Source organism: Zootoca vivipara, chromosome 15 (assembly GCF_963506605.1).
Source record: "Zootoca vivipara chromosome 15, rZooViv1.1, whole genome shotgun sequence".
NCBI lineage: Eukaryota > Metazoa > Chordata > Lepidosauria > Squamata > Lacertidae > Zootoca > Zootoca vivipara.
The window spans coordinates 13,787,252-13,805,635 of NC_083290.1; the positions used below are offsets into that span (position 1 = coordinate 13,787,252).

The 18,384-nt window shown below is 46.2% G+C and overlaps 1 protein-coding gene across 1 annotated transcript; it reads right to left on the reverse strand.

Annotated features, from left to right (window-relative positions):
• Positions 1 to 3,444: 3,444 nt before the first annotated feature.
• LOC118097249 (uroplakin-3b-like protein 1) lies at positions 3,445 to 17,429 on the reverse strand. Its single transcript, XM_035139982.2, has 6 exons — positions 17,252 to 17,429; positions 13,835 to 13,984; positions 11,453 to 11,678; positions 9,672 to 9,748; positions 8,304 to 8,433; positions 3,445 to 7,406 (listed from the first exon to the last, which is right to left on the reverse strand). The coding sequence occupies exons 1-6, from the start codon at positions 17,427 to 17,429 to the stop codon at positions 7,301 to 7,303; spliced, it is 867 nt and encodes a 288-aa protein (XP_034995873.2). The 3' UTR covers positions 3,445 to 7,300.
• Between the last annotated feature and the right edge of the window lie 955 nt (positions 17,430 to 18,384).

The following is an 18,384-nucleotide window of genomic DNA, read 5'->3' on the forward strand; positions in this document are numbered from 1 at the left end:
AGAACTGGAAAACGTACAAAATGCAGTGATAGAAAACTTAATTCTGAAAGCCATGGGGCGGGAGAGAAGGAAGTCGATAGGGCTAGGCCAGGGGTCAGCAAACTTTTTCAGCAGGGGGCCGGTCCACTGTCCCTCAGACCTAGTGGGGGGCCGGACTGTATTTTTTTTTGGGGGGGGGGAAATGAACGAATTCCTATGCCCCACAAATAACCCAGAGATGCATTTTAAATAAAAGGACACATTCTACTCATGTAAAAACATGCTGATTCCCAGACCGTCCGTGGGCCGGGTTTAGAAGGCGATTGGGCCGCATTCGGCCCCCGGGCCTTAGTTTGGTGACCCCTGGGCTAGGCTCTAAAGAGCCAGGGCAGTAAAGTGGATAATGATGATGCGAATTTATAAAAATAAAAAATATATAATTATTTTTATTTCATAAAGTTTATACACCACTTTGGGCGGCGGGGGGGGGGGGGGGGGAGAGACAAACCTCGAAGCAGTTTACAATCTCAGATAGGGATTGGTCTCCTGTCTGGAAACCTGGAGTTCAAGGAGGACCAATGGTCTGACTCAGTTTAAAGCATTTTGCTTTGCGATTCTTTATGATTCCAGTTGGCGATCTGGGAACTGCCGCTATCTCAGCCCCTATGTGTGGACCAGCAGGGAAGCGGGTTCACTGATGCCAGCCACAGCGGGCAATCTCACCAAACCAGTGGCAGAGATGTAGGTTAAAACATATGCCCTAGGCGTCTGTCTCCCCCCCCCCAGCCATCAATCACTCTGGTCCATAAGAAGTGAGAGAGGATGTGCAATTGGTGATAAGGAGGTCTCCAAGCAACAGGCAGAGCAGATGAAAGAGGTTGCGCTCAGCAGAACTGTGTAAATCAGCCTCTCCTTTTCACTTTTGTCAGAACGTGGAAGGGGTCACTCTTCCAGCCGGTCGCTCCGCCAGGCCATTTCGTCTGGCTCTCTCCTTGAGGGCTCGAGTCATCCCAATGCCACTGCCCTGGTGGTGCTAGCTAGCAGCAGAGCCAACCAAAGCAGGTGACCTGGTTTGTTGCACCCCACAAGGAAGGTCCAGGAAATTTGAGGCACGAGGGTGGCAGCATCGATCCTTTTTGAAAAGCTACGGGATCTGAAGAACAGAGGCGCCGGACCTTTGGATCTCGTTGGCTGGAGTTTAGGGTGAGTTAAGGTTAGCAAACAGTTTGCGGGCAGCTTTTTTTCCCCTGGATTAAAAACCCAAGGCAGAGCGGGATTTGAAAAGTAAATAACTTATTTCTCATCTCTTAAGAGCAGCCCGGGGGCTGTGTTGCCAAATCCTGGAATACCTTTAATCCTAAATCATTTGGGTTGCTGGTGTTCGAGGGTTTGGCAAATTGCCCTTCTTGAAGAGATCTGCCCTAAACCAAAAGTATCTAAAGCTCAAAGGAAGGACTGTTCTTTTTTTCACATATGGCAGGACTTTATTTCCTATACATTGAAGCACATGGTCGTTCAGTGTCATCCATGTATGCTCATCTAGCTTGTTTAAGACTATATAGAATCTTTATTCTCAATAATAACAGAACTCACATGTGGAGAATACTTCTTTTTATTTTTTTATAAAACTTTATTACAGTGGTACCTCTACTTACGAATAACTCTACTTACGAATGGAGCTCCGTCCGCCATCTTGGATGTAGTTTAGCTAGGATTTTTTTCTACTTACGAATTTTTAGATAGGGTTGCTTCGACTTACGAATTTTTTCTCCCAATGCATTCCTATGGGATTCGACTTACAATTTTTTTCTACTTACGAATGTGTGTTCGGAATGCATTAAATTCGTAAGTAGAGGTACCACTGTATTTGTAAAGGGAATGTTTGAACAAGTTATTACTTTATTTTCCATTTGGAGCTGTGCTGTATCCTTGCACTTTTGTCCTTACAGGCTGTGACACTTTGTGGTTTAAATTTCTGGTTCTCTCTCTCTCTCTGTGTGTGTGTGTGTGTTTCTCTCTTTGTTATGTTTGCACTTCATTTTTGTTAATCACAAAAAACCCCAGAGGCACCAAGCTGGACCTGCAGGTGATTTCTGTGGCATCCAGAGGGACCGCAAATTCATTTTGCTGGTACACTTTCAATATCTGTGTGTAGGTTGTGCTGTGCGTGGGCAGAGGGACTCTCCGGATGCTAAAACTACAAGGTTTGTCTTCAATATTAGCACAGGTTCCTGGGCAGCAGCAGATCTTCCAAGCCAGCCCTTCCCATGAACCTGAGGCACCTCCAGATGTTGCTGGACTACAACTCCCATCATCCCTAACCATTGTCCACACTTGTTGGGGCTGATAGGATTTGTAGTCCAACAACATCTAGAGCAGTGGTTCCCAAACTCCACCCCCCAGGGCCACTTGGAAATTACTGGGGGTCTTGGAAGACACTTTAATGGTGGTCTTATTTTCTCCCAGCATGTGATTATTGACTAATAATAATAATAATAATAATAGCTTGTTGCTTTGTCTTGCTCAGGGCAACCCAAATTGATTTCAAACAAAACAAACAAGCAGACAATAGATGCATAGCTGCCAAGTTTCCCGTTTTTCGCTGGAAACCCCCGTATTTTGTTACCGTTTCCCACTGTTATCCCGAATTGATTATAGCCCATAAATATCCCGTAAAGCTCCTGCCGGCGGCCATGTCCCAGCTCCTGGCTGTCTGCACATGTCTGGACATGCGCAGAAGCGACTTCCGGTGCCCAGACATGCAGACACGGGCGGCACTGGCACCGGAGGTCGCTTCTACGCATGTCTGGACATGCGTAGAAGTGACCTTCGTTGCCCCGCTGCCGTGTAGAAGCGACTTCCGGTGCTGCGCCGCCGCTGATCCCGGATTTTTCAATCCGGGAGCTGGAGGGTTATGCTTAGATGCATTAAAACTACAGTGGTACCTCGGTTTATGAACACAATTGGTTCCAGAAGTCTGTTCATAAACTGAAGCGTTCCTAAACTGAAGCGAACTTTCCCATTGAAAGTAATGGAAAGTGAATCAATCCGTTCCAGATGGGTCTGCAGTGTTCGTAAACTGAAAATTCATAAACCGAGGTGTTCATAAACCGAGGTTCCACTGTAAGTGGAAAGAGATATTGGGGGGGGGAAGGGAATGTGGATCCCTTGGGGGAAGGTAAATAGCCAAAGAATCAGCTGTGTTCAAAATGTGAGGCTAAACTCCAGCAGGATAGAGATCCAAAGAGCAGAGTTTAAACCAGGGTTTTCCGAACTTGGGTCTCCAGCTGATTTCAGACTACAACTCCCATCATCCCTAGCTAGCAGGATCAGCAGTCAGGGATTATGCGAACTGTAGTCCAAAAGCAGCTGGAGAGCCAAGTTTGGGAAACCCTGGTTTAAACTCACAAAAGTCAAACAGCCCTTTTAACCCATTTAGTTGCATAAAGCACTCAACTTCTTCTAACTCTTTTGCAACAAACAGACTACACAATGATTAATAAGTTGGAAATGCTTTACTTACAGCTCATGAGATTTCATATGGGATGCCTGCCCCCCCCAAAAAATATTCAAAACAAAACAACAGAAGCCAATAAGCGTTCAAATTTTGGGGTGCCCAGAGTTAAAATCTGAATTCTAAATTCCTCTCAAAATTTGAATGCCAAAATGGGAAGCATGTAATGTTTCTGAGTATTCATTTCAGGGCCGCTTTGAAGACTTTGACCTGTTTGCCTAACTGTGCTGAGGATTTTTTTCCTTACAATCAAGCAGTATTTAAATTTTATGAAATAAAATAAATAAATCTGCAGAATCTTAGTGAATTCATTGATAGGATGTGATTGACCCACTTTAGTTCTCATTGTTTATATTTATTTTGCAGTCTGATCTTCTTTCAATGTGTTTTTATGCAACATGCATGCAACCCCCCCCCCTCCCGCTGCTCTGGGATTCATTGTGACGGAGGAGATGCTATAAATATGCTGAATAACTAAAACAAGGAAACGTACAAAATGGCCCTTTCTTTAGGGACATGAATGAGGTGAACAACAGAAGACTCACAAATGCTTATTGACTTTCCTCAGCATGAGGGTCAAGATAACAGAAGAAAAGGGACAAAGACCACCCCCAGCTCTACTGAGAAGCAGTACCCCTCCATCAGCACAGTTGAGAAATGGGCAACTTTTGGCATCTCCTCTCCTTGAATTGTTCCACCCGTTGCTCATTAGAAGAGCCTGTAACTGGGCACTTGCATATCTCCTCCTCCCTCCCCATCCATTTTCCTTTTGTGTCGTGCCTTCTGAGATTGTAAATAAATAATAATGTAGAAACCCCAAAACCTTTCTTTCTGCCTTTTCACAGGAAGAACACAACAGAACAGCAAATTTAAGATGGAAAGGGAATCAAGATAAGGCTTTCCACACCCCCAGCCTGTCCTCTTTCATCCACCAGGACTCTTGGAGACTCCATTTTCCATGGTGATTTAGGAGAGTGCATTGCCTCAGCCATGTTTGGGCTGGTGAAAAGCCAGGGGCTAGTGGCCACGGTCCTCCAGGAAGTCCAAAGGGTCTTGGCTTATTTCTTGATTGTGTACACCCTCCTTTTAGGAGGCTTCCTTTGTGCTGGGCTGATACTGCAGTTCCTCACTTTAGAGTAGGGAAGGTCGAGGATTTTCGTATGAGCCACGTTGGAATGGGGAAACAAACCAATTTTGCAGATCACAGCTATTGGCCAGTTATTGCATCTCTCCAAATTTTGATGTGACTAAAAAATGTGCAAATATCCAAGATGCTTGATATGTTGTTGTTTAGTCGTTTAGTCATGTCTGACTCCTTGTGACCCTATGGACCAGAGCACGCCAGGCACTCCTGTCTTGCACTGCCTCCCGCAGTTTGGGCAAACTCATGTTCGTAGCTTCGAGAACACTGCCCAACCATCTCGTCCTCTGTCGTCCCCTTCTCCTAGTGCCCTCCATCTTTCCCAACATCAGGGTCTTTTCCAGGGAGTCTTCTCTTCTCACGAGGTGGCCAAAGTATTGGAGCCTCAGCTTCAGGATCTGTCCTTCCAGTGAGCACTGAGGGCTGATTTCCTTCAGAATGGATATATGATATATACGTGCAAAATATGTTGCCATTCCTATGTAAAATTTGCCTTTTAAAATATACTTAAGTGCAAAAACACCTGTGCTTTTCTTTCTTTCTTTTTAAAAAACCCATTTGATACAGAAATAGGGTGGAACAGATCAAAGAACGGAAAATGTGCAGAATGAATTGGTAATAGTTCTATTGCGCATATGAATGAATGCTCACACTGTTGTCTTTTAAGAAGAAATCACGGTTTGCTTTCAGTTAAACGATACTTAATGGGTTGGTTATGGGAGAGGCAACTAACCTTCCTTGACCTGAGGGCCACATGCAGTCTTGGCCAACCGCCCCAGGGGGTGGGGGTGGTGCATGCCAGTGGTGGGTGTGGCCCAAAGTGGGTGTGGCAACACCTCCCACCTTCCTAAATTGTCTCCACCTATGTCAGTACTGAGCCCTCCGCTTTTTCTCCTTTTTGCTGCTGCCAAATTGGGGAATCAGGAAAAAAAATGTTTTGAGGAAGGGCCGGTAAATTAGGCTCCATGGCTGGGGATTTGCCACCCATTAGAGGGACCCAGGTGGCGCTGTGGTTAAACCACTAAGCCTAGGGCTTGCTTATCAGAAGGTCAGCGGTTCGAATCCCTGTGACGGGGTGAGCTCCCGTTGCTCGGTCCCAGCTCCTGCCAACCTAGCAGTTCGAAAGCACGTCAAAATGCAAGTAGATAAATAGGAACCGTTACAGCTGGAAGGTAAACGGCATTTCCATGTGCTGCTCTGGTTTGCCAGAAGCGGCTTTGTCATGCTGGCCACATGACCTGGAAGCTATACGCCGGCTCCGTCAGCCAATAATGCGAGATGAGCGCGCAACCCCACAGTCGGTCATGACTGGACCTAATGGTCAGGGGTCCCTTTACCTTTACCTAGGTTGAAATATATACTCCCCCACCCCCATTGCTTTTCTGCTTCCGTACATAGGATGATCTTAGCATGTTCTGCAAAAAAGACGGCAACACAATGATCGTAGAGGGGGAAGGAGAATTATAAGTGTGACGCCAAAAAAAGACCCCTCTCTTTTGGATTCACTTGCTTGGCCCAAGCAGTAGAGGAATCCCCAAAGGGATGAGCCAATTATTTTGACTGTTGGGCTTGTTTGATTGCGGGAAAGGTGGCCATTTGATGGTGTGGTGTTTTCAAAGTGTAGGATTATAGTGTGTCGTCCAGGAGCACCTAATCTGTGGCCCTTCAGACGCTCTTGGACCCTGTGAAGGCCTGGGTAGCTCAGATGGTTAGAGCGTGGTGCTGATAACGCCAAGGTTGCAGGTTCAATCCCCGTACGGGACAGCTGCCTATTCCTGCATTGAAGGGGGTTGGACTAGATCAGGAGTAAGCAATAAATTGCAAGAACTCAGGCCAAAAGAAGATGATTTCAAAAAAATTTCACAGGGTTTTATTGATTTGATGTACCTGGAAGTCCACACCCTTGATTTCTCCATTCCGCAGCTTTGAATGGTGCCTGCTCCCGATTAACTAGGCAACAGCAGGTTAAAACGATATAGATTATATTTTAATAACAGTACCTCCAGACTTCCCAGCCGACAGGCACCATCTTCTAAGAGGCACTCAAAAGCCTCTTTTTTAAGAAGATGCCTGTTGCTCCCACCGATGCCTGAAAACAAGGTGTGCGTCCCTTTTCTCCTGTGAGGTATTCCTTTCAGGTTCAAACAAACCCCATCCCATTCATCAAATAAAGACGTCTTTGGTGATTACTCTGCCTGCAACCAACACATCTAGGATTCTTAATTGGAAAAACAACAACCCCGAAAGCTCTCTCCCTGCCCCCTGCCCCCCAATCTTTTAAAATGAGGCTGCCCCCAGACTTATTCGTTCATTGGGAACAGCCTAAATCTGCTGCTGTTTACATATGGAATTATTTCAACGTTTTAAGACGTAACCACCGTTGCACCGGATTCTCCCTTGGGCAGAAGGTGCCGCCAATATCCATCTTCAGTGAAGAAAACATCCCAAAGTGTGTAATTCACAGATGATCGCTCAGTTTTTCCTCTGCCCTCCGCCCCGCCAACTCCTCTGAGCTCCTCCAAGAGGATCTCAGGAATGGAATGTACATTCAGAGGTCAAATGTCTCAGCTGAGCTCCTTGAGAGATTCTAACGGATTGAGGCAGCCACAGCAGGAGGGGAAAGGGAAGGTGGATACCGCCGACAGATCGTCCTGAAACATAGGGGCTCACAAGTTTCGGCCAGGCTGGTCATATATATGGTGGGTGGTGTAGCGGGTGATTGTCGCTGGATCCCTCACGGTGACAATCTCGGCGCTGCCGCAGACGTCCGAACTGTGGGAAAGGAATGGCAGAAGGAAGAATGAGGTCGATACGGGCCGTGAGGGTTGCGTAAGGTCGGGTCGGGCCTCAACCTCACTGACGTGGGAGAGGCAGTGGTGGTGTAGTGGTTAGAGAGCTGGATGGGGACCTGACAGAGACCAGGATTCAAACCCTCCCACCTGGCCACGAAGCTTTAACTGGGGGATCTTGGGGAGCAGTCCCTCAGCCTAACCTGCCTCAGAGGGTTCTTGTTGTGGGGATTAAATGAGGATAACAATATACACCACCTTGAGCTCCTTGGAGGAAAAGGTTGGGTGTAGACCAGGCATCCCCAAACTGCGGCCCTCCAGATGTTTTGGCCTACAACTCCCATGATCCCTAGCTAACAGGACCAGTGGTCAGGGAAGATGAGAATTGTAGTCCAAAACATCTGGAGGGCCAAAGTTTGGGGATGCCTGGTGTAGACACAGTTAAATGGAAAAGAAACAGATATGTTTCACAATTAAGCTGTGGAAACTCCTGTATTACTTAAATACAGGAGGCAGATCCAGCCGTTGCTGCTCACTGCCACCCACCCACCCACCCTTGTGGATGTCTCCCCACCACATTGCCTCCTCCTCCTCCTCTGCTGGCTAAAAATGCATCAAATATAGGAATAAACATTTGCCCATTCAACTAAGTCCTACTCAGAGGCGACCCATTGAAATGAATGGACCTGTGTTAGTCATCTCCATTCGTATGTTTTGGGCATGACTAACGTCGGAGGCAACCCCTTTGCTCCAGAAGGCTCAAATAAGCAAGCCAAGCTGCAGACGGCAAGCAAAGGCCCTTAACTCCAAGGTGGCACGACCATCGGGTTTCAGACAAGGCCATAGTCAATTCCCTCCGCAATTCTAAATAGAAACGTACTATTTATAGACCAAGGCAGCAATGAGGGCAGCCAGCAGGATGGCACAGAGGATGGAGAGGATCGTGGCGATGGCAATCATTCCAGCGCTCCGTCGCCCGGGGGATGTGTCAATCGTCTCGGGATCCTTCCCTGATAAGGACAAGGGAATACATTTAAAGCTGTAATTGTCAGATGGGCCGTTCTATTGAAAAGTGTCTAGAAAGAATGGCATAGAGTCTAGAAAGGTTGGTGAGCCCTGATTCCTGAGCATCGCAACCAGGGGTGGGGGGAATATTTATTTATAATAATAAAAAATGTTTGCCACTGCATCACAAAAGTATAACAAAGTGGTTTACAGCAATAAAGCCATATAACCATACATCAAAAGCATAAAAAGGTTAAAAACAAAAAAGTTAAAAACAGACACCAGTAAATGGTAATTGCGTGCATAGGCCTGGCAGAATAGAAAAGTTTTCAGCAGGCGTTTAAAAGTTGCCACTGAAGGTGTCTGCTGAATCTCCAGTGGCGGAGAGTTCCACAGGACTGGGCCCATGACACTAAAGGCTCAGTTTCTCGTTGTCAAATGAGCCTTGCCAACTTCACGTGTGACTAGCAGATTATCTTAGTGATCAAGCCTGAGGTACCCTGAAATACCCTGGACCTAACTTGTTCAGGCCTTTGTAAATTGAGACAAGGGCCTTGAACCTGGCTCAGTAGTAGATGGGCAGCCAGTGCAGCTGTTTTAACAAAGGTGTTGCATGCCAGCCGCCTCCATCAGCAACCTGGCCGTCAGCGGGAGCATTTGAACCCGTCCCAAGGGCAGCCCCACACAGAGCGCGTTGCAGTAGTCCAGCCTTGAGGCTGCCAACGCATGGACTGCAGTGGCCAGGCTATCCCTGCCCAAGACCGGCTGTAATTGGCAAACCAGGCCAAGCTGATAAAAGGCACCCCTAGTCCTTCGGTCCTCTAGTGATAAACATGTACAGTGGTGCCTCACTAGACGAATTTAATTCGATCCATGGGTCAATTCTTATAACGAAAAATTCGTCTAGCGAATCCCATAGGAATGCTTTGAATTTTTTTTGTTTTATTTTTTGCCCATAGGAATGCATTAATTGAATTTCAATGCATTCCTATGGGAAACCACGACTCGCTAGACGAATTTTTCGTAAAACGAACTCGTCTAGCGAGGCAACCTCCGCTCAAAAAATCATTTCGTTAAGCGAAAGATTCGTCTTACAGGGCGTTCGTCTAGCGAGGCACCACTGTATCTGCACACAGTGATAGGGAGGCATTTGATGGCATCTGCAGTGGTGCTTTTGAAACCGAGGGGTCTACAATGTGCTTGGCAGTGTTTGGATTGCACCCAGCAGGCCCTGTTCAGTTACCTTGGATCAGCGTGATGGACTCCGACCATCTCGACTCTGCTGTGGGGCCTCCAGAATTAAAGGCCAGAAACTTCACCCTGAGAAGAGAAAGGTAAGAACTTGATGGACTTGGGACAACCTCTTCCAAGCCACATGAATAAAGGAAGGAAGGAAGCTGCCTGGGACTGAAAGAGACCATTGGTCCTTCTGACACAGGACTGTTGACACTGGCTGGCAGCATCTCCCTCCAGGGTTTGAGATAAGGGGCACCTAAAAATGATTTACAGATGGTATTTAACATGTGCTGCTCTGGTTTGCCAGAAGCGGCTTTTTCATGCTGGCCACATGACCTGGAAGCTATACGCCGGCTTCCTCGGCCAATAATGCGAGATGAGCGCGCAACCCCAGAGTCGGTCACGACTGGACCTAAAGGTCAGGGGTCCCTTTACCTTTACCTTTAGACTTGCTAGAATCTATAAGTGTTGGAGATGTAAAGAGGTTGAGGGTACGTGATGGACTTGTAAAAGGGTAAAAGAGTACTGGGACATGGTATATAGTGAATTGAAGAAAAATGTTTAAAGGTACATTTTAAAGTTAAGGGGCACCCCCTGAGTCCTCCCTGGAGATCGTCAGGAGCTAGGGCCAGGGGTAGGTCAGCAATAAAACACCCGGTGTCAGTGAGATTAGCCTTTTTCCCTCCAAGAAACCAAAACAGCGCAGGCCTAGTGATCACAGCAATTCTATCCAGGAAGTCTTGCCCCAATGAGGCAGTTGTAAGGACTGAAAGTCCCTTACTTCCCACAGCTCTCTAAGACTCATCTCCTCCCCCAAGCAATCTGAGACTTCCTTGCTGGGCCTGTCTTTGCTCTGCCCTCTTCATGCCTCTTCTGGTTCTGGGATACCAGGGGGGGGGGTGAGCTGTTCACAGCAGGAGGGGGAGACCCCCTGGCTTCTTTAGCAGCCTGCCTCATCTCTGCCTCTTTGCTGTCCTGTTCTCCAGCCTCCTCCTCTGCCTTTCACCCTGGACTCTCTGCCACAGCCTCTTCCTGCTCCCTAAACTCTGTTACCTCTTCAGTTTCTGACACCTCCTCCTCTCAGTCCTCAGGACTCTCCCCAGATAACCCCCTGCCCCCACAGGCTGGAACGTGTCATGTGTTTCCCCCAGAAAGCACAAATATGATATATTTGGCTCTAATTTCATTTTTTTTGTTTCACAGAATTTATACACCGCTGAATTGCAGAAAACAAACAACCCTCAAGGCAGTTTACACAAAAAAGATAAAACAATCAAAATTATCATTTAGGAAAATCAAAAGCGATATTGTAGGACTTCTGAAAAGCTGAAATAGCAACAGGCCAAAATAGATTGAAACTGGCACCAACTTTCTAACAGTGTACTGAATCAAATCTCCTCCCCTTCCACCTGTCCATTACATGTCAGCCATCAAATGCCATTGGATGTCAACAATTATTTACTGGGAGAAAAATAGGACCATTAAGTTGTCTTCCAAGACCCTCAGCCATTTTCAAGTGGCCCGGTGTGGTAGTGTTGTTGGTGGGGAGTTTGGGACCCACTGCGCTAGATGTCATTGGACTCCAACTCCCATCATCCAACCACACCTGGCAAGGCTTCCTGTTGAGGAGGGTTGCACCAAAGGGAAAACAAACAAGCAAACCCTTTACCCAGATGTAGACAATACAGTACTTTAATTCAGTACTGGTTTAATTCAGAAAACAGAGACACTATCAGAACTTTGAGTGGCAGGTGGGGGGGGGGAAACCACCTGACACAGGTAACTCACTTGTAGGGCCCTGGCTCAGGCAGGGGGCCGTTGCAATCTGGTCTGGTGGGATCTGTCTTGCAGTCGACTTCGTTCCCCACCCGCAAGACAGTGAGCTCGCTGCTTCCTTCCGCTGGGCAGGGGTAGTTTGCTGGGGCAGTGCCCAAAGTCATGTAACAGGAATTGTTATCAAACGATTGATAGGGCAGCTCCTCAGGGGATCTGGGGATGGCGCAGCTTTCTGCTGCTGTAAGGGGCAATAAGGAAAAAAGGGATTATTTGCCAGGCCTTGCTGGGCGACCCTTACAAGAACAATGTGGCAAAAAAAGTGCAAGCTCAGGAAGAAACGAACTTCTTTATATGGCATAAAGCAGGCATCCCCAAACTTCGGCCCTCCAGATGGTTTGGACTACAATTCCCATCTTCCCCGACCACTGGTCCTGTAGCTAGGGATCATGGGAGTTGTAGGCCAAAACATCTGGAGGGCCGCAGTTTGGGGATGCCTGGCATAAAGAGACAATAGAGGATGATCTGGCAATGCTTGAGATGCAACAAAAAGAAAATCTCTTAAGATTCCGTCAGGTTCTTGAACCAAAGTGGGAGGGAAGACGTAAGAGAAAAAATTATGAAGGAACTGGTGGAATTTCTGGAGGAAAAGCCAGAAGTAACTATGGATGGCATGGGTGGTAGGCAAGAAATATTTGGGAATGCCTTGGTGGCTGAAATGAGGCAGAAATTACAGCCTCTGAGACTAATAGGAGATTGTGAGGAAGGTGAGCTGGATTTTAAATCTGATTTAACTGATAGCTGCCTTCCAGTGAAATTTAAATGTGCCAAAGTTAGGAAAAAGAATGGAAAATAATTATTGCATATGTGCAAATGTAACTAAATGGATTGGCAGGCTTTGACTGCACATTTGCAATCAGCAAAATTTGGGAAAAATTCGGAGAGGAAGAGGGAGGAGGAGGAGGAGGAGAATTGATGAAGTATGGTATGTGTGTAGAAATGCAGGCGATTTTTGTTAATACAGTGGTACCTCTGGTTAAGAACTTAATTCGTTCCGGAGGTCCATTTTTAACCTGAGGTACCACTTCAGCTAATGGGGCCTCCCGCTGCCACTGCGCCGCCGCCGCCGTGTGATTTCTGTTCTCATCCTGAGGTAAAGTTCTCAACCCGAGGTAGTACTTCCAGGTTAGCGGAGTCTGTAACCTGAAGCGTTTGTAACCCAAAGTGTTTGTAACCCAAAGTACCACTGTAAAAGGCAGCGTTTCTCAACCGCTGTTCCGCGGCACAGTAATGTGCCGCGAGACGGGGGCTGGTGTGCCGCGGCGTGCGGCGACGAGAAGGGCGATTTGCTGCCTTGTCACGTGCCTGGCGGCCGCCATTACAGAACACTGGCCCACCGGAAAGGGCTTCCAGTCTAGTCCCGCGAGTGGCGAGCGCAGCACAACGCTCCTTGGCCAGCCAGGCTAGAGCGCGAGAAGGCGGAGAGCAGGCCCGTTCCTCCCTGCGCACCCCAACCGCCGCCAGAGTTGGAAGGGACCATGCAGTAAGCGAGGCGGGCAGGAGAGGCGGCCCAGGATCAGGCCGAGCGGGCGCGGAGCGGAGGCGGCGTTGGCCATGGCCCTCCGGCGGCGGTTGGGGTGCGCAGGGAGGAACGGGCCTTCGCTGCGCCCGAAAAGTGGTGCCTCTGAGGGGAGGGAGGTCTGGCGGGGGGAGAGAAACACCCGGGACACGCCTCTTTCCTCTCGAGGGGAGGGGTCTCCTGTGAGCCCCGCGTAGCACCCTCGTTCCCGCTTGGGTCGCGGAGTCGGGGGCCCTGCGAAGCTCCCCTCGACCCGAGGGCTTTTCATTCTGCCTTTTAGCAGCGCTGTAAGTGGCCCTGAGGCCTTTGGGCCTAATGCCGGAGTCTCCTTCCCCCCATTTCCCCCCTAACGCCTGAGAATGTTTGTACTGTGTGGCAAGGAAAAAAAAAATTAAAAAGAGCCACCCAGGCTTAAAGTCAACAAAGGGCATTAACAAATGGCCTATATATAAAGAGAATTACTTTATATATAGTCAATATAGGCACAGAGTTAATTTTTTAAACTTTTTTAATGGTGGTGTGCCTCGTGATTTTTTTCATGGAACAAGTGTGTCGTGGCCCAAAAAAGGTTGAGAAACACTGGTATAAGGTACCAGAAGAGGGAATGAAGGGAAGTCATGAGGTGTAAAGAACCTCAAAGATAAGGTTTTGAAAGGTGTTTGTGAATGGGGATTGGGGGGGATTTGACTTTTGTAGTTAACTGTGGAAATTAATTGTGAAAAAGCCAAAAAAAATTGATTTACAAAAAAAATAAAATAAAAAAGAGCTCCATGGAGAAAAAGGCGGGATATAATTGCAACCAATCACACACAACGTACCGCTGCTGCGGGCGACCACCAGCCATATCTCTTCGGTGGCACTGACAAACTTGTTGAAGACGCAGCGGGGTTGTTCCAAAGTGAAGGTGGAGGAAGTGATCTTCCCGGCCAGGTCCTTGGAAGTGAGGCGAGGCGTATATCCTACCGACACTAGAGAAAGGCAACGAGAAAAGGAAGTGAGTTGTGCATTTTGCTTATTAAAGTTTTTTTTTTTTTTAAATCCCACTCTTCAGCAGAAAGTTTCCCAGAACGGCTTGCAACAGTTGATAATAAGGTGCTTGTTCTCAGCCTCACAATCTGAAGGGCGTAGCACAAAAGGAAAAAACAGATTGGGAGGGAAGAGGAAAAGAACGCAACTTCAGAAGAACTGCTTCTGGAGTTGCGTTCTTTTTCTCTTCCCTCCCAATCTGCTTTTCCTTTTGTGCTACGCCCTTCAGATTGCACTGCTTCTGAAGTTTGGATGTCCTTGTAAGTATTCTCCCCCTTGTCATTACGTTCTTCCCGGGAGGCATATTCTCAGAGGTCTTTATTTTTCTGACTGATGGCAGAGACCCTGTACTCCATCTCTTCAGCCCCAGGACAGCTATGCAGGAAAAGTCCGTGCAGAATCAGATGATAATCCGTTTGGTGGAAGAGGGAGCAGGCTTGTTTTCCTGCTGCTCCAGAGGGCAGGACCAGAACATATGGAATCAAGTTACAAGGAAGGAGATTCTGACTAAACATTAGGAAGAACTTTTTGGCGGCAAGAGCTGTTCGACGGTGGAACGGACGCCCTCGGAACGTGGTGGACTCTCTGTCCTGGGAAGTTTTCTACAGAGGTTGGGTGTCCATCCGTCTTTAGCTGTGACTCCTGCATTTTGCAAGGGGTTGGACTAGAAGATCCTTGGGGGTCCCTTCTAACTCTATACTTCTATGAATCTGCAATACTGTTATCTATGGAAAGCATGTTTATTCAACTCCTCAATTCTCACCACATTTTCTGATGGGACTCGCCTACCGTTTGCCCTCCCTGCAAATTCCCTTTCCGTAAAGGAGGAAAGAATATTTAGCACACTTTACCCAAGACTGTAAAAATGTGTGTGGCTTGTTTAAGGACTTGTTCCACTAAAACAGGGTTGAGGGGAGAGAGATGCCTGGTCTACTGGCCTCATTGACCGCCCCCGCCCTCTTTGCCTTTCTACCCTTTAAGTTACTAAAACAATGTATTGCATTTTATGGGGGGGCATAAATTAGAGAAATCCAACGTCTACCTTTCCGAGGCTTATTCTCTAATTCAAAAAGTTAATCCTCCTCTGGAATCTTAGCCACCCCCTCACCAAAGTTTTCACCCCCCAAAGACACACCACCCTGCCTCTTCTATTTTAATCTTTTCTCAAGAGGTCTAAATTCTTTGCCACCTTTCCAAACTGATGGCATGTCCCTGGGGTGTGCCAACTGGGTAAGGGGAAATCTGGGGAGGGAGGCGGGAGGGCTCTATAAACAAGAGGTTGTAGCTGTCATTTTATTATTTGTTTCGTTTATCAGTTGCTTCCCACGAAACATCCCAATGGGATTAAACATTAAACCATCATAAAAGGTATCAATAAAAACAGCACCAACCAAAGCATATACTGTATATCAGTGGTGGCCAACTCCCAAGAGACTGTGATCTACTCACAGAGTTAAAAACTGGCAGTGATCTACCCCCTTTTTTTGGGTTCAGGTCAAAGTTGTTTAGCTTTTTTTTAGGAACGAGGAAGGTCCATGGGGGGGGGGGTTCAGGTCAATGTTGTTGAGTTTTTTCAGGGAGGAGGTAAAATGTTGAGCTTTTTTTAGGGGAGCCACAGTTGTTCAGCTTCTTTGAGGGGAGCCAATGATCTACCAACGATCTACCACAGACGTCCAGTGATCTACCGGTAGATCACGATCTACCTGTTGGACATGCCTGCTGTATATAAACTATTCCAAATCTTGCTCCATTTTTCTTAACTTCAGCTGGGCCACAAAGTCTTTGTTAATTATATAGTTTTAAACTGTTTTTATTTAGTTTTTCAAAAGTCTTGTCTGAACACTGCTGATGTATTCTTTTATTAATTTATATCGACTCCCCCTCCATTATTTTTATAAATAAAAATTTAATATTAACAATATATAATATTATATTTTATGTAAACTGCTTAGAGATTTTTTCAAAAAAAATTTTTGGGGGTATTTCTAACATTAGTCCTACACAAGAGCACACCCACTGAAATTAATAAACCATGGCTCGTAAATTTCAAAAAGTCTACTTTGTGTAGAACTTCTATTTATGTTTGTTCATAATAGAAAAAAATCGTTTATAAAAAAAAGTGATGAAGAAAAAAGTGAATGAGAATAAAAATAAAAAAAAATACTCAATTACATTTCCATACATTGGAATACAGATGTGTTTAGCCTTATTATGCTATTACAAATAACTTTATCTACAACCTAATATATTCTGTATAATTTCTATTCTGCAGAACTTAAGGTACAGTCACAACATTAGTGGGCACAGACTCGTCGGATGCAACCTTTTAACATTAAGAGGTGTATGCAATTTTACAAATAAAACCAACAAATAAATGTCTTTGTAAATTCAGGAGCTGCAGTGCATGGGTGGGAGGAGGCATTCTCTGTAGCAAACCCTAAACTGCAAAACTCCTTTCCCACAGAGGTGTGTCGAACACCTGCATTATGTATCTCCCATTGTATCTTAAATACCCACCTCCAGACCACAGCCTTTGACGCCACAGATACACATATATTAGGACTCAAGCTATTCTCTTGACATCCATTTGTTTCTTTTCGTATTGTATTCTTAAGTTGTTGTCGCTCGCCCTGGAGCGAATCCCAGAATCGAGGAATTGTAGAGTTGGAAGGGACTCTGAGGGTCATCCAGTCCCACCTCCTGCGATGCAGGAATCTCAGCTAAAGCTTCCATGCCAGATGGCCACCCAACCTCTGCTTAAAAAACCTCCAAGGAAGGAGAGCCCAGTATTCTCTGTTCCACTGTTGAACAGCTCTTACGGTCAGAAAGTTCTTCCTTATGCTTAGAGAGTTCTTCCTGATGTTGAATTGTTAGTGATCTCTCTCTCTCTCTCTCTCAAAAATACATTTTACAAATAAATTACTGGTAATACTTTGGCCACCTCATAAGAAGAGAAGAATCCTTGGAAAAGACCCTGATGTTGGGAAAGATGGAGGGCACAGGGAGAAGGGGACGACAGAGGACAAGATGGTTGGACAGTGTTCTCGAAGCTACGAACATGAGTTTGACCAAACTGCGGGAGGCAGTGCAAGACAGGAGTGCCTGGCGTGCTCTGGTCCATGGGATAACGAAGAGTCGGACACGACTAAACGACTAAACAACAACAACAAATGTTCCCATAAATTGAATAATGCAAGGAGCATCCCTACCTTTTGCAGCTGCGATGCCAATTCCCATCACCAAGAGTATCCCAGAGAAAATCATGCTTCCCACAGGTTGTCCGTCCTCCTTGTGGGTCTCGCACACAAAAACGCCACCAGGAGACTTGAGCAGAAAGATGCCTCCTGGCCCTATTTGTGATCCTTCCCCACTGGGCCTCGCCCACATTTGTCATTCAGTTTTTAGACAGCTGTACTTTAAAAAAAAAACACAAAACAAAACCAAACCCTCCATACACACGGGCGAGGGCTGGCAGCAAACAAGTCCGGCTTGTTTTGGAGAGCGAGGGATAGATGGAGCATGAGCGATCCAACCGACCGTGCCAAAGAGGGGTGTGCCTCCCGGGGGGTTGGTGGGAGCGAGAGAAGGTCCCTCACGTGGATTGGCATTCTCTGGGCGTCACTTAGAGACACTTGGTTTCTAAAGGCAAGAGGGGAATCAAGAGGAAGTCATGCCTGCCTCAGAGGGGTGACACGTTCTGGCCTGGCATCCTTGAGCCTGAATGTTGGTAGATTCGGGGGCAAAATGAAGAGAAAGCAGATAGAGAAAAAGTTTGGTTTCTCTCTCTGACTCTGTCTGTCTGTCTGTCTGTCTGTCTGTCTCTCTCTCTCTCTTTATATATATATTTATTGATTTTATAAAAACACAACAGAAAAAAGAAGACTCAAAATAAACACAACATACCACAACACCAACATTACAATAAAAAAGAATATCAGTTCAATCTTATATCACAATCTTTATTGACTTCCTCCTTTCCTTCCCAACTATGTTTCTTTATATTACTTCCTTAGTACTTTCCCAATCTTGATTCCAATCTTTTTAAATAATTATCTAAACTTATTAATACTCCTAATAACATATCAATACTATAAATCTCTTATCTCAATATGCAATTCTATTCTAGTTAAATCTTAAAATTCAATACAATAATAACACTTAACTAAATCTTAATACATAATTAACTTAACTAGCACTCTTCTACAACCTCCTTTTACTTCCAAATCTTTAGCTAAAAACTGCTAATCTCTCTCTCTCCTATGAAGCTGCATGTTGGGAAGATTCTGGACAGATTGTAACTGAAGGAGCATCTCCACCCCATCGTCCAGCCTAGACATGGAGG

Excerpts from the sequence above, each read along its gene's own strand:
- LOC118097249 (XM_035139982.2), bottom strand. The coding sequence starts at position 17,429 with ATGTGGGCGAGGCCCAGTGGGGAAGGATCACAAATAGGGCCAGGAGGC. Across the intron at positions 13,985-17,251 it reads TGGCATCGCAGCTGCAAAAG|TGTCGGTAGGATATACGCCT; the intron begins GTAGGGATGCTC and ends GCCTTTCTCTAG. Across the intron at positions 8,434-9,671 it reads GTCCATCACGCTGATCCAAG|GGAAGGATCCCGAGACGATT; the intron begins GTAACTGAACAG and ends TGTCCTTATCAG.